At 38.2% G+C, this 13,992-nt stretch overlaps 1 protein-coding gene across 3 annotated transcripts in view; it reads right to left on the bottom strand.

Annotated features, from left to right (window-relative positions):
- The window catches only part of ZZEF1 (zinc finger ZZ-type and EF-hand domain containing 1), a 77,414-nt gene that overhangs the window by 46,400 nt on the left and 17,022 nt on the right, over positions 1 to 13,992 (bottom strand). For all 3 annotated transcript variants that reach the window (XM_032214867.1, XM_032214868.1, XM_032214869.1), the window contains exons 7-15: positions 13,223 to 13,339; positions 12,950 to 13,128; positions 11,456 to 11,554; positions 6,445 to 6,536; positions 5,606 to 5,754; positions 4,658 to 4,769; positions 3,055 to 3,270; positions 1,834 to 1,934; positions 1,165 to 1,334 (exon numbers count right to left, since the gene is read on the bottom strand). In XM_032214867.1, coding sequence (XP_032070758.1) covers positions 1,165 to 1,334; positions 1,834 to 1,934; positions 3,055 to 3,270; positions 4,658 to 4,769; positions 5,606 to 5,754; positions 6,445 to 6,536; positions 11,456 to 11,554; positions 12,950 to 13,128; positions 13,223 to 13,339 — 1,235 coding nt within the window. The remainder of the gene's footprint in view (positions 1 to 1,164; positions 1,335 to 1,833; positions 1,935 to 3,054; positions 3,271 to 4,657; positions 4,770 to 5,605; positions 5,755 to 6,444; positions 6,537 to 11,455; positions 11,555 to 12,949; positions 13,129 to 13,222; positions 13,340 to 13,992) is intronic.

Raw genomic sequence — 13,992 nt, 5'->3', positions numbered from 1 at the left:
CTTTCTTGCCATGGTTGTTAAGCGAATCCCTGAAGTTGTTAGTAACACACAGTTGATAAGTGAATATGGATTTCCCTATCGATGTTTTATAGATGGCATTTAGATCCTAAAAAGCTGGCTTCTATGTATCTGAATGTACAGCCTAAATGTTGGAGATGTGGTTCTCTCGATGCTACATATTTTCATATATGGTGGACTTGTCAAAAGGAAGGCATTTTGGATAAAAATCTGATGGATCATGCAATATCTTTAAAAGAAGGATAAAATTTACTCCTCAGTTATTTTTACTAGGTATATGTACTGACTTTACAGCGGTAAAGACCAACTTGGTTCTGCACCTAATAATGGCAGCAAGACTGTTGGTGGCGCAATACTGGAAGAAGGAAGACTTGCCTACAACTCAAGAATGGACATTGAAAGTTACAAACCTAGCCGAGATGGCTAAAATATCGGCATATCTTAAAGACCACTCAAATGAGAGATATAAATGATGGTTTTCTGCCCAACTGTCAGGTCAGCAGTCTTTCCCATGATTGTGATTCCTACTGAACCAGACTGAGAGACCATTTAAAGGCTCAGGAACCCTTTGCAGATGTTATGGCTTAATTAGCTGATTAGAGTGGGACACTTTGAGCCTAGAATATTGCACCTTTTCACAATATTCTAATTTTCTGAAATTGTGGATTTGGGGTTTTCATGAGCTGTAAGCCATAATCATCACAATTATGACAAATCACGGCTTGAACTATCTTGCTTTGCATGTAATGAGTCTATCTCATATATTAGTTTCACCTTCTAAGTTGCTGAAATATTTATTTTACTGAAATAAATGAACTTTTGCATGATATTCTAATTTTTCGAGTTTCACCTATAAATGGGTGAACTTCAGGTACAGTTAGTTTTCCTCCTTCCCTAAACAGAAAGTAAACTCAACTCCAAGTGCCAGTCATCTTGAGATCTGAGATTAGGTATCTGTCATGGAATCAAGGATCAGTATGAGATCCTTGTTCCCAGGAATTTCATAGCAAGTGCATTCCCTTTCCCACACCTCCTAGAAGAATTGCCAGCTACTCTGCTCTATAAATGCCTCATATTATTATATTAAAGGAAGAAGTCGCAACTGCATTGAATCCATGGACTGCAGTGAAAGATGGGTATAATTACCTTCACACAAATGTTTATAAAGTTCCTCTGCTGCTTCTGTACTTTCAAGTGTTGTTTTCTGAGCAGCTTTCTCAGTCTTTGCAGCCTTGGGATCTGATGTAAGCATTGAGAAACAACTCTGAAGAAGCTGTAAGAGCACGGCCTGGGCATCAATGCATTCTTCTCTTGGGCTACAAGGAGAAGCCACAAAACATTTGCCATGAAACTATGGTTAAGACAGTAATTCAGCATTTAAAAAGCTTTCCCTAAACATAATCAAGCCTAGAACCTTACGTTGTGTAACTTCCTATATGCGAATCAGCAGAAAATCTTTATAACGCTTGGTTGTGGGAGTTAATAAATGCCTCCGGAAGGCACTATGTAACAGAGTTCTGGAAAATCCAATACTTGCTTTAGATTTTGATTTCCTTTTAACAACAGCATTGTGTCTACAGATAATTGCAAATGTGATTTATCACTTATTATAACATACCGGTTTCACGCCTTCCAATCTGTTGATTTGTTACACCCAACAGGACACTGTGATTGTACTCACGTATTTGACAATAGACCAAAGCTGAAGGTTTTGTTCACTATTAATAATGTTCACTATTAATAACCACCACAATGATAATCACACATTCAACTAACTGCACTGATTTTTGTTTAGTATAATGGAAAGGGACCTACTTTTGGTGAAGTTTACTATAAAAATTCCAGAAAAGCTTTAAATCCAGGCCTGTGAAGTCCAGATATGATTTATACCGTTGACCACTTTCCTTCTTCTGAACCTATAAAAGGAATTACTAAATAATAAAATGGAAAAGAATTTGATATGAAATAGATTTTGCTGGGACAGAAAGTACAGCTTTTAAATATAATGGGTGGGAACTGATTTTGCATCATGCACTTGATCTGCTATTTGCTGAAATGGAATTCAATCAGGGGCGAAATTCAAATTTTTTTACTACCAGTTCTGTGGTCATGGCTTGGTGGGCGTGGTAAAATCTACAAATCTCCACTCCTACCCTACTCTGGGGCTAGCAAACTGACTCTCTACTGATAAGACCCGTTCAGGCGTCCAGCGAGTAAGCCTCCTGGCGAATGTTCCTGCGGCCGCTAGAGTCGCAAGGAACCGCAAGTTCTATAATTTTAAAGAAATGAACACCAACAATCCGTAATCAAACGCGTACCAAAAAGAGGAAAAAATCCAAGTCAAATGACTTAATTTTGTTTATTATCCTAGAGGAGAAAAAATTTGCATTTCTTTAAGGCTGGACTGAGTTAAAAAACTGAACTATCCCAGTCAGAGGAGGCGTGGTCAACAATTACGTAACTCAGTCTCTAGGCTAATGGACAAAGTTAACCCATGCTTGGATTCCCCAAGCAGCACACAGGAGAACTCAGAAATTTAAATGCAATTGGCCAAATAGAAATGCCTCAAATTGCAAATCTGTATTTTGAAGAGAGTGCAATCTCACTGCGATTTAATAGCAATACCATTTAAACTTATATACCGCTTCACAGTGCTTTGCAGCCCTCTTTAAGTGGTTTACAGAGACAGCATATTGCCCTGAACAATTTGGGTCCTCATTTTACCAACCTTGGAAGGATGGAAGACTGAGTCAATCTTGAGCCTGGTGAGATTTGAAATGCCAAATTACAGACAGCCAGCAGCCAGCAGAAGTAGTCTGCAGTACTGCATTCTAACCACTGTGCCATCACAAAGCTCCTTTGATAATTCCTCTGCATATCTGAATTCCATACAGAATGGGTTTCATTGAAAATTTGCACCAGTTTCTATTGTCATTCTTACATTCTTCCTTTGTTTTTATGAGCCTTTTAAAATTTGTTTCAATGTGTCTTTACAAAACACTCTACAGAAGTTACAATGAACAGAACGCCACATACCAAGTCTTGTGCAAGTTGTTGAATGAAGGACAGAGTTTTTAGAAGAAGAGTCATCCCACAAACGGTATCACCATTTAGTCTGTCACATTCCCTACATATTTTGTTTCTGCTAGGTTCTTCAGATGCTGACCGAATATAACCAAAGACGCTTAAGCCTTGTACTCCGAGCCGTTCAGCTTTCTCTTGCCTGGTGCATAAGAACTTTATCATTAAGTACTAGAAAAGAACAGAAAACAATCATAAATCTAAACAATTTTCATTTAAAAAAAACCTAAATCATTTCACACTAAGATTTACAAACACAATCCTACTATGAAATATGGTTAGCTATTCTGTTTGATCCATTTTCAGGTCTTTTAATATCAACATATGAGTTCTGAATCCACAAGACTAAAATGTTTGATTCAGGTCATTACAGAATAGCTTCTTTCCTGTTGGGGGTAATGCCTTTAACACAATGCCTGTTGCAGCATTTAGCACACATCTAAAATAATGTGTGATTTTTTACATTAGACCAGTAAAGTGCAATTACCTTTAGATCAAGGCACTTAGTGCAAAAAAAGGCAGGATCAGGACCCTTTTAGGGAGGGAAGTCATTGGGGCTTTAAATATGTTAAAACTTTGCAATAGTTAAGGTATACATTTTGCTCATTAAATCACTATCCAAAACCCTCAAAAAATAACAAAAAAGCCTGAATTATGGGGCCAACCACAATATGTGTTAGGCAAGGACAGATATAAGAGAAGCTAATAGGACATTTGTGGCCCCAGACTACATCTCTGCTTTAAAGTTATACTTTGTTATGATCAAATATATTTAGATTTAGTCTATTAACAGCAACAACACAACAGTTCCTAATACAAACCATTTGAATTGCACAGAATAACAGTCACCAAATTGGCATAACAATGGAAAAATTAAAAAGCAACCACAGAATGATGCCGTTCGTAATGCTGCCTTTAGATCGATGTGACTGAGATACCTAACAGCAAATAATTATACCTACCTCCATTAAGCCTGATATATAATTCATGTATTTATTAGATTAGTACCCTACCTTTATTTCTGAATATTTGTAGAAGGTATAGAAAATGTTTCTGCCTCTTACTTTTCCCATAATGACAACTTAGTGAAGTGGGTAAACAGAAAGTTATGTGGTCCAAAGTTATTCAGTCAGCTTTCACATCTATGAGGACTATAACTCACAGTCTTCCAGTTTCCACTTTCTATTTCAGCACCACTGAAACAGTACTACTACATTAAGTAGTATTACATTCCTAGCAATGCCTAACAACAAAGTTGTTATAGACCACATTCATTTAATATGGATAGACAAAGCTAGCCAGGATTTTGGCTTAACTAGGAACAAGGAAGGAACTGCAGCACTGACCCAATTGGCTTCTTCTGACAATGGATGTAGCTAACTACAGACACATTTCCTGTGGTTTGTTTATTAAACCTCTGAACAAGGAAGCCAAGATCACACATGCTGAGGTGGCCAAAGATCTTTCTGGATTGTGCCTGCCACAAGTTATCTTGAGCTTTCAGAGAAAAGATGTCATGTATATATCCATAGACAAAGAGACAGTCTGTCTGTTTTACCTTAGATATTCTACACTGCTGCATTTTGATTTCTACTTCATCCCATTCCTCTTCCATTTCAAACCATCCAACAGGATCTTCCTCTCCAAGTTCATCACATGCTGTGCTACTTCTGGAAAACAGGCAGTATTTAAAAAAAAAACTTTATAACATCTTACCTCCAGAGAGCTAAAATAAAGAGTTTCCAGTACTGAACATCTTTTTCTGGGGAAGATTCAAAGGAATGGAAAGACTGGCTGAATAAACAAAAAGCATTACTGAGCTAATGACAGCAAGGTGTGCCCAACCTCCTGATCGGTGCGGAAATCCAAACTAAACCATCTACAACTAATTTCTATTTTGTCTTGAAGATATTCTGTGAAAGCCCACCAGTTCTCTGTGTAATGGCTTCCATTGTCACACTGCTTTTACTGTTAGCAAGAATTTTCAGAGGCAGTAATAACTAAAATCCATCCTTCCATATCCAGCATTTTGAGATTATTCAAACAGGTTCTGTCCAAAGGTGCTTTTTCAAGAGGCAACTGGACTTTCTGGTTTTTTTCTTTGAGGACGTTTCGCTTCTCATCTAAGAAGCTTCTTCAGCCCTGACTGGATGGTGGGGAATGGAACAAGACAAGAAGCACGGGCTAGTCATGATCTTGTGGATCAATTGGTCAAATGTGACACCTGAAGCTGGAATTGACTGTTGGGATTGTGTTTTCAGTCCTAACAGACTGCCACCTTTTAGTTGTCAGGGAAACATCATGACTCAAAGAGTCTGCATAGAAAGCCCCAGAATCAGTTGTTGGGTCTTTTCAGTTAAAAAGAACAAGCAAGCAGTGATAGGCAAGGCTTTTGTCTACTGAGCTCCTGGGGAGTTACTGTCAATGAAAGAAGCTTATAGGCTAACTTAGGAAAATGCAGCTTAACATAACATGTTAATGAGGTGCATTTGTTTTAATGTTTTACCTTGTTTTTAGGAAGTGTCGGAAATCCTCTAGTTTCCATTTGTCATAGCTCTCAAATCTTTTGAAATGCTCATCTGCATGAAATTTATCTGAGGAAGAATTGTAAGCAAATACCAGTCCGCATCGAGCTCCAATTGCTCCTCTCCGCACCTATTGGGGGGGGGGGGGGGTGTTTAGCATTGCACAAACCAAGAGGAGAAAAACTAAATGACTCTTCTGAGATTAGCTCCTATAAACTCCATATAACCGTATTCTACATAAATAATACTCTTCTAAACTTTCAAATTGATTTGAGGCATTATCTAACTCATTCATTAAAGTAGATACAGATATTAACTGCTTATTAATTTCATAATCCTCATCCTTTTAGCCATTGTACCCACTGCAGGATGAAGGCCTCTTCCGCATGTTTCCAAGCAACATGGTCCTGACTTTTCCTTTGCCAATTGGGCCTGCAATACTTGCTGCTGTTGTCAATTGGTCTTGTTTTAAGCCTCTTTCATGGACACTTTTTATCAAGTGGGATCCATTCTATGACTGCCTTGGTCCACCTGCCATCAGTTCTTTTTGCTATGTGAACAGTCCATTTCCATTTCAATTCTAAAAAAATATATTATTATTATGGGTTCCCTACTCCAAAAAAAACCTATTCCTATTGTTAATATTACATTGTTTGAAATATATGTTCTACAAACTTGTTTTCACCATTTTTAATAACAGGTTAAATCTTAACACTTACAAAAAGCTAAATGAGCAAAACTTTATTTTACTAATAGAGACCATGCAATTAAAAGTAAAACAAAGAGATTCAGAAAGAATATTTAAGAAGTGCATTCAGACCTTTATTCTGATTTGTGTGACCTGGAAGGCCGATTCTGTCCCAGTTGAGAGAACGATGCTGGCTTGTCTTTTTCCGGCCTCTGTCAGGAAGCCTTTGGATAAAGCAAAATATGCAACAACTTATCTGGAATGTTCAGAACAAACTTTTCCAACTTGATATATGTCTGCCTGAGACTCTGCAATTAGTGTGCACATTAATTAAAACTTAACCATGTCTAAGAATTAAGTTTGCAATTTGAATGTTCTCTGGGAATTTGTTTTACTCCTGATGGCTGGCTAGTGTATAAAATGCAGAGATGATCCTCATTTAGTGACCACTCATTCAGTGACTATTCAAACATAGAGCAGCAACGAACAAGTGATACTTATGTTCGGTCCTCGAAGTTCTGGGCGGACATATGTTATGTGATCATAATCTCTGTCCTTGGTAATTGGCTCACATTTACAACATCACAAGTGTCTCGTGGTCATGTGATCACCGTTTGTAACTTTGACTGCTTGCTTCCAACAAGCAAAATTAATGGGGCAGCCAATAGGAGGTTGCAAATGGCAGCTGTGATGGTTCTGGACTTCCTGTGGGCGTGGCCTGTTGCCGAGGAGGGCTCCACCGAGCTCCTCAGAGATCTGGTCTGTATATCTAAATAAGATCATAGATAGCACCCCTTTTTGGCTAAGAAAGGGGCAGGGAGGGTAGCTCCGTAGGTTAGGGTCTATTCGTAAGCCACAGCCTTTTTTTTTTTTTTTGGCTGTGGAAGAGATTAGATCCAGCCGAAGCGGAGCCTTTATCTCCGGCCAGTTCCTTCTCAGCTGCCTTTTTTTTTTTTGGCAGCCCCAGACAGGCTAGCCCCCCCCAGGACAAAACAAAGTTTTTTTCAAGCTAGAGTTGATACGGGAGGGTACCACCCCTGTGAGATTTATGCTTTTATTACTATCTTAAATACCAGCACCATTTGCCTTAAAGACTTCTTTGTTTAAATAGACTTTAAAATGGCGATTTCTCTCCGTGGATGATTACTGGATGTACTTAGCCGGGCTTATCTTCCTGCAGACCGCTCCTTAACAAAATAAACTCTTTTTCTTTGGAAATAGAGGGGAGCGAAGCACTGCTTACTTGTTTATCTATTATGGCACCCAGATCAAAGAAACGTCTTGCTACAAATGTGTCTAAAGAATTTAAACAATCTTTTTTGGAAACACAGCCTTTGTCTCCTACGCCCTCTACTGGAGAAGTTTTAACACAGGAATATCTCTTTAAAATATTTAATGCCCTTAAGCAAGAACTTAAGGAATTTGTATTGCAACTTTATGAGGATCTAAAATCTAAAGTTAATCAAATGAAGGCGAATACGTTTGCAGCCGTGTCTGCCCTGTCAGATTACTCTGCTGAAATAGAGAACAGATTGGAAAGTCTGGAGAAGGCTAATTTTGATTTGACTACCAATATTCAAATTTTACAAGAAAAAATTAGAAATAACGAAGAACAGCTTATGACGCTAAATTTTGATAGGAAGGCATTTTCAATAAGAGTCAGAGGATTCCGTGAAAAGGAGCAAGAGAATTTGAAACAGACATTTGCTGAAGCCTTCAGCCATGCGCTGGGAAGCCCGGGACTTAACCTTGATTGGCAGATTCGGAAAATCTATCGCCAGAACTCATTGATAGCGGAACAGCGACAGCTCCCGAGGGACATAATTATACATTTCTCTACAAAAGAATCTAGAAACGCGATTGTGCAAAAGTTTCATAATAACAGTCTCCGAGTTGATGACCAGGACGTGATTGTCTTCAAAGATATACCTTTCCAAATGTTGAGAGCAAGAAGGGACTACGCCTTTTTAACTAAAGAGCTTAGGAGTCAACAGATTCGATACAGATGGGAGGCCCCTGCCGGCATCACGGTTACATTTGAGAATCAAAGATTTCGTCTTAACTCTGTTTCGGAGGCTCAAGATTTCTATTGTAGGATTCTGAAGGCGGGACTTCCTGACGCGCTTGGAAGAGAGGAGAGACAAGCGGAAGGAGAAAGCAAACGGCTGGCCATGCGGCTGCAAGATGGAGGGGGTAGCCCCTCCTCCCTCGGAGAAGCAGAAGAACGCAGATTGAGAATTTAGATACTTCAAAAGACTTCCTAAAGTTGAGGATTGAATGGGGGTTTGAGACCTCTCTCCGGTAGAAAAAGTGGACTAATTTTTATCAGAAGGGAAAGCTGGGTGAAACTACTTTGAGCTAGATTCTAAAGTAACGTTAGCATAAATCTGATAGTGGTTAAAAGAATGCGGAATGATTTATGTTGTTTAAACTTTGTTAGATGGGACTATTTTAAAATAGAAGGTTAACTGACTCTTGCTGAAAGCATTATTTGAATATGATCCATGCTATTTAACTTTTATTTGAAGGGAAAGTTGGTTGTAATAGTTCTGAGTTATTTTTCAAATAAACGCTAGTATAAATTTGATAGTGGTAAATATTAGACAAGCAAGAGATGAGGGTAAAATGCATGTGGAATGAACTACGTTATTTGTGGTAAATATCAGACAAGCAAGGGATGAGGGCAAAATTTACGTTGTTTAAAGCTTATTAGAACAGGAAGCCGCTTGGGATTATCTTAAGATAACTGTAAAAAGAATGTGGAATGATTTATGTTGTTTAAACTTTGTTAGAAGCGACTACCTTAAAATAGAAGGTTAACTGAATCTTGCTGAAAGTATTATTGGAATATGTGGAATGATTCATGCTACAAATCGCTCTGAGTTATATTTTAAACAAATGGTAGTACTACGTTATTTGTGATAAATATTAGACAAGCAAGGGATGAGGGCAAAATTTACGTTGTTTAAAGCTTATTAGAACAGGAAGCCGCTTGGGATTATCTTAAGATAACTGTAAAAAGAATGTGGAATGATTTATGTTGTTTAAATTTTGTTAGAAGCGACTACCTTAAAATAGAAGGTTAACTGAATTTTGCTGAAAGTATTATTGGAATATGTGGAAGGATTCATGCTACAAATCGCTCTGAGTTATATTTTAAACAAATGGTAGTATAAATTTGATAGTGGTAAATATCAGACAAGTGGGGGATGAGGGTAAAATACATGTGGAATGAACTAAGTTATTTAAATTCTATTAGAAGGGGAAGTCGGTTGGAATTACAGAAATTGATTCCTGTGTAAAGTAATATCTGATCTACGCTGCTTAACTTTACTAAGAAGGGGAAATCGGGTTAGATTATTTTGAATTACTGTTTGAAAAAGGGGTAAAGAAAGATCATTTACGTTGTTTAAATTTTACTAGATGGGAAAGTTTGATTACTTGTCTGTAAAGTTATATTTGAATATATGGCATAAACTACGCTGCTTAAATCTTACTGGAAGGGATCATGAGGTTTAGGAAGGGAACGGGAGAGTCTACAGAAGGTTGGGGTAAATAGCAAAGAAGTAAGAGATGAGAATAAAATATAGATAGAATGATTTATACTATTTAAGCATAGATAAAGATGGGGGGCTGAGATCAACACAAAGAGTGGTTTCTTTTTTTCCTTTTTTTTTTTCTTTCTCTGCTTTTCTTTTTTTTTTTTTTTTGATATATTACTTTTATTTTTTAATCCATATGTATACAAGATATCTTAGATAGAAGGTAGTGCCAGGTGTGGACCCTGGGAAGTCGGGAGGATTAGGGATGGGGATTGTGGGGGGTGGGGTGGGGGGTGTTAATATAGTTTTAATAAGAACAAGAATGTATTTATATACGGTGGTTCTTTTTTTTTTCTTATTATTATTATTATTATTATTATTTTCCTTGGTTTACTTTACTTTTATTAGATCAAACAACACTCGAATAAAGGCATACACCAAGGAGGGAGGTAGAGGGAAGGAAGAGGGAGGAGTAAGGAAGGAGTAAGGGGAATGTAAGGAGTAAGGGGAATGTAAGGAGGGTGTCTGGGGAGTAAGGGGAGAAGGAAGGCTTGAGGGGAAAGGGAAGTAGGAGGGGAGTGTTAGAGGGAGAAAGGAAAGTTGGAGGGGGTAGATGGGGTGTATGGAGGACGCAAGGGTTAGGTGGGGTTGTGAATGATGAGTTGTGTTTCTTTTTTACTTGTTCGTTTTATTCCCTTTTTCTTTTTTTTTTTTTTTTTTCTTTTCTTATAGTAAATACCCTGTATATAAATGATTGCAAATGGAATGTGAAAATTGAATAAAATATATTTCCTACGCAAATGGCAGCTGTGAGATGTTGCAGGAATTGCCTAACAGCAGCAACTGGAAGTTGTGTAATTGCTGTCACTAAGCAGCATGTGCAGCATGTCATTGTGCAGTTGTGCTTTATGACTGTGTCACTTAATGATGGAATGTCCAGTCCTAATTGCTGTTGTTGACCGAGGACTACTTGTACCATGTTTCCCCAAAAATGAGACAGGGTCTTATTTTCTTTTGACCCCCAAAATAAGCACTTGGCCTTATTTTCGGGGAGGTCTTATTATTTTTGAGGTGCAGGAGGCAGCGAGCATAGTCACCTCATGGCTGTTGCTGTGTTGCAATATTTTCAGGGAGGGCTTATTTTCAGGGGAGGGCTTATTTTCAGGGGAGGGCTTATTTTGGGGAAAACAGAACATTTCAAGCCACTGTTACACATGTCCAGTTCTACTGCAATATGCTGAATATGGAGTTCGCTCTGAAGAACATCTAAAAGCTTTGGGTTGATCATAACATATGAGAAAATATTTTAAAAGGGCTGTTATTTGGCATATTGCTTTTGTTTCCAGCCTCAATTTAAATTGCTGACTTTTACCACTATACTAAATACTATGATCAGTGAAAACCACTTTCTACCATGATGATGGCTGTTTCATGAAGTCATACATGTCACACATTTGTATTGCTGTTTGACATCATTACTCTTTCATTTATTGGGTTTTTAATATTCTATTTTATTGTACGGCTCTTTGATATTTCTCTCTGAGAAAAAAAGCAAGATTGATATATATGAGTTGAAAATGAGAATCAAAGGAGGCCCTTACCATCTCCTGTCCATGGTTCCACGAGCATATTCTCAGGTCCTGATTTGTCTTCCTTCCCTTTGACATCACAAGCTTGCAGAGTTAGCTGTAGGGCAGTTCCTGGAAAAAGCAGAGAAGCTTTATGAAGAGAATAGGGCGTCCAATGGAGAACAGAGTGGGACGAGAATGACTCAGAATAACCTCTACTCTTTCAGCTTAAGTTCACATGGATGACTCCAGGTCCAACATTTACAAGCGGAATTTTTCTTTCAACATGTGATTGAAAGGAAAACTTAAATTTATTCTTCCCAATATACGTCCAACAATACAGGTGCTGCATTATACTCACTGTTCAAGAAACACTTATACAGGTAAATCCTCAACTTATGCCCACAATTGAGCCCAAAATTTCTGTTGCTCAGGAAGGCAGCTGTTAAGTGAATTTTGCCCCATTTTGCAACCTTTCTTGCCACAGTTAAGTGAGTTACTGAAGTTGTTAAATTAGTAATATGGCTGTTAGGTAAATCCGGTTTCCCCATTGACTTTGCTTGTCAGAAGGTTGTAAGAGGTAATCACATGACCCTGCAACCATCCTAAGTACATGCCAGTTACCAAACAGACGAATTTTGATCCCATGACCATAAGGATAGTGCGACGGTCGTAAATGTGAAAAATGGCCATAAGTCACCTTTTTCAGTGCCATTTAATTGCGAATGGTCACTAAATGAACTGTTGTAAGTCGAGGAGTACCTGTGTGTTCTTCTAGTAAGCTGTTAAACTGAGTGAAACAAAGGAAAGTAAATAACTGGTTTTTTCCCCCACAACAGATGCTGTGGAAAGTAGTCAACTTCAGGGGGAAATGGGAAGGAGAATCAAGTACAGATGTGCATGCAAAAGACTGAACTAAATTCTACTACTATAAAAAAATTACGTGGCTGAGTCACTGCTCAGAAATATCCTGATGATTTGAGACTCCATGAAAGTCAGCACAGCACAGAGCTTAAGATGTTCAATTGGATCAGAATCATTTGGGGGCTTGAGAAGAGAGTGGAAAAGGGTTAGAGCTTCTAAGAGGCAACCCTCTTTCATTCTCATCCTTAAACCTCCCAACACGAGACCGGGGGTGGGGTGGGTGGGGAGACACACAAAACAACACTCATGATACTTAGCACAAAAATGGCTTTCATGGTTGCAGGACATGGGAGTATTAAAGACAGGAATAGAAATGATTCGACTTTTAGAAGCCTCCCACATTCATTCCCACCTTTAATTTGCTTCCAAAATATTGCACCATACAGTATAAAGTGGGCCATCTTGCCACTGGATCTTGTCAGTATAATCGCAGATATATGTGTGGGATTCTGAGGTGGCCTGTAGGCTGCCTCCCTGTGTTGTGGTTTGACTGTAGAAGGCTAACAGAGAAACAAAACAAACTCCTGGTGGCAACAATAGGTTATCTGTCAAAGTTTGGCACAGAGAGAACAGAACAAGCCCAAAGTTTCCAATGATGGTTACCATATTTGTAGAGCAGGTTTTGCCTGACTGTAGCCATGGAAGTAATTAGAGAAGCAGCCTTATAAGTAGTTTCCAAGTGGCCAGCAATTGTGCAAAGTGAATTCAACACTTTGGTCAGGCTCCCTCTGGCCAGAGAAAAAGCTAGCAGTGTAAGTTCTACTTCTGGAGAGGCACAGTAACTGAAATGGAAAAAGAAAGTTTAAATTTAAAAAATGTATTCTACCTTGCCACCATCCTCCCCCTTTTTATGTTCCAGCTTAAATCTTATCATACCTGGTAATTCCCAGGAGAAAATTGTCCACTTCTTCCAAAACATTGGAAGATAAGAAACTTGAAATATCTGTGGAGCCTGGAGACAGAGACAGAGGTGGCATATGTTGCAATGCCTTCCTAGAGGGGAAGAGAAAGAAGGCCATCAGTAATTGCCTCAAGCCCATCACAAAAAGACAGCCACAATGGGTAATATTTGCCCAAGAATTTGGCAACAAAGGAATAAGGCACTTAATTACATTTGCCTTTACTTTGTGTTTTAGCAACCTCTGTTTGTTTTTAGCCATTCAGGTTCCTAAAAGTAGATTGTTAATAAATACCCGGATACCTGCCCTATAACAGGCTCAATCACTAGAGCTTATTCTACAGAGAATTCAAAGAAATTAATTTCTATAAGAAACAAAAACATCCCAGCTTGTGATCAAATTGGTTTAATCCATACAATCCAGTCCTGTGATACAATTCTTAGTATTGCCCTGAAGGTGCACTTAAAAACTGGCTGATCATCAACGTGGTTATCTATAAAGTAGCATTTGCAGTATATAGACCTTGAATTTTTTGGCCACTAGGCTAGCAGTTAATATCTTTAGGTTGCCTGGAGCTTTTCCTCCACTCCATGGAGGCAGGGAAGAAAATAGTTAGTGGTTACGTTAATTGCATAACTTTATACAATTTTATTTTTGAAAATAATAGCTTACATTTTTAAAACTGTTTCGGAGCTTTAACTTTCATTATGATGCATAAAATAAAATCACTTGAAAATCATCATTCTA

The sequence above is a fragment of the Thamnophis elegans genome, chromosome 4 (genome assembly GCF_009769535.1).
Source record: "Thamnophis elegans isolate rThaEle1 chromosome 4, rThaEle1.pri, whole genome shotgun sequence".
NCBI classification, from domain to species: Eukaryota; Metazoa; Chordata; class Lepidosauria; order Squamata; family Colubridae; genus Thamnophis; species Thamnophis elegans.
Note: the sequence above shows the minus strand (reverse complement) of the source record. Positions and strands in the feature narration are given on the sequence as shown.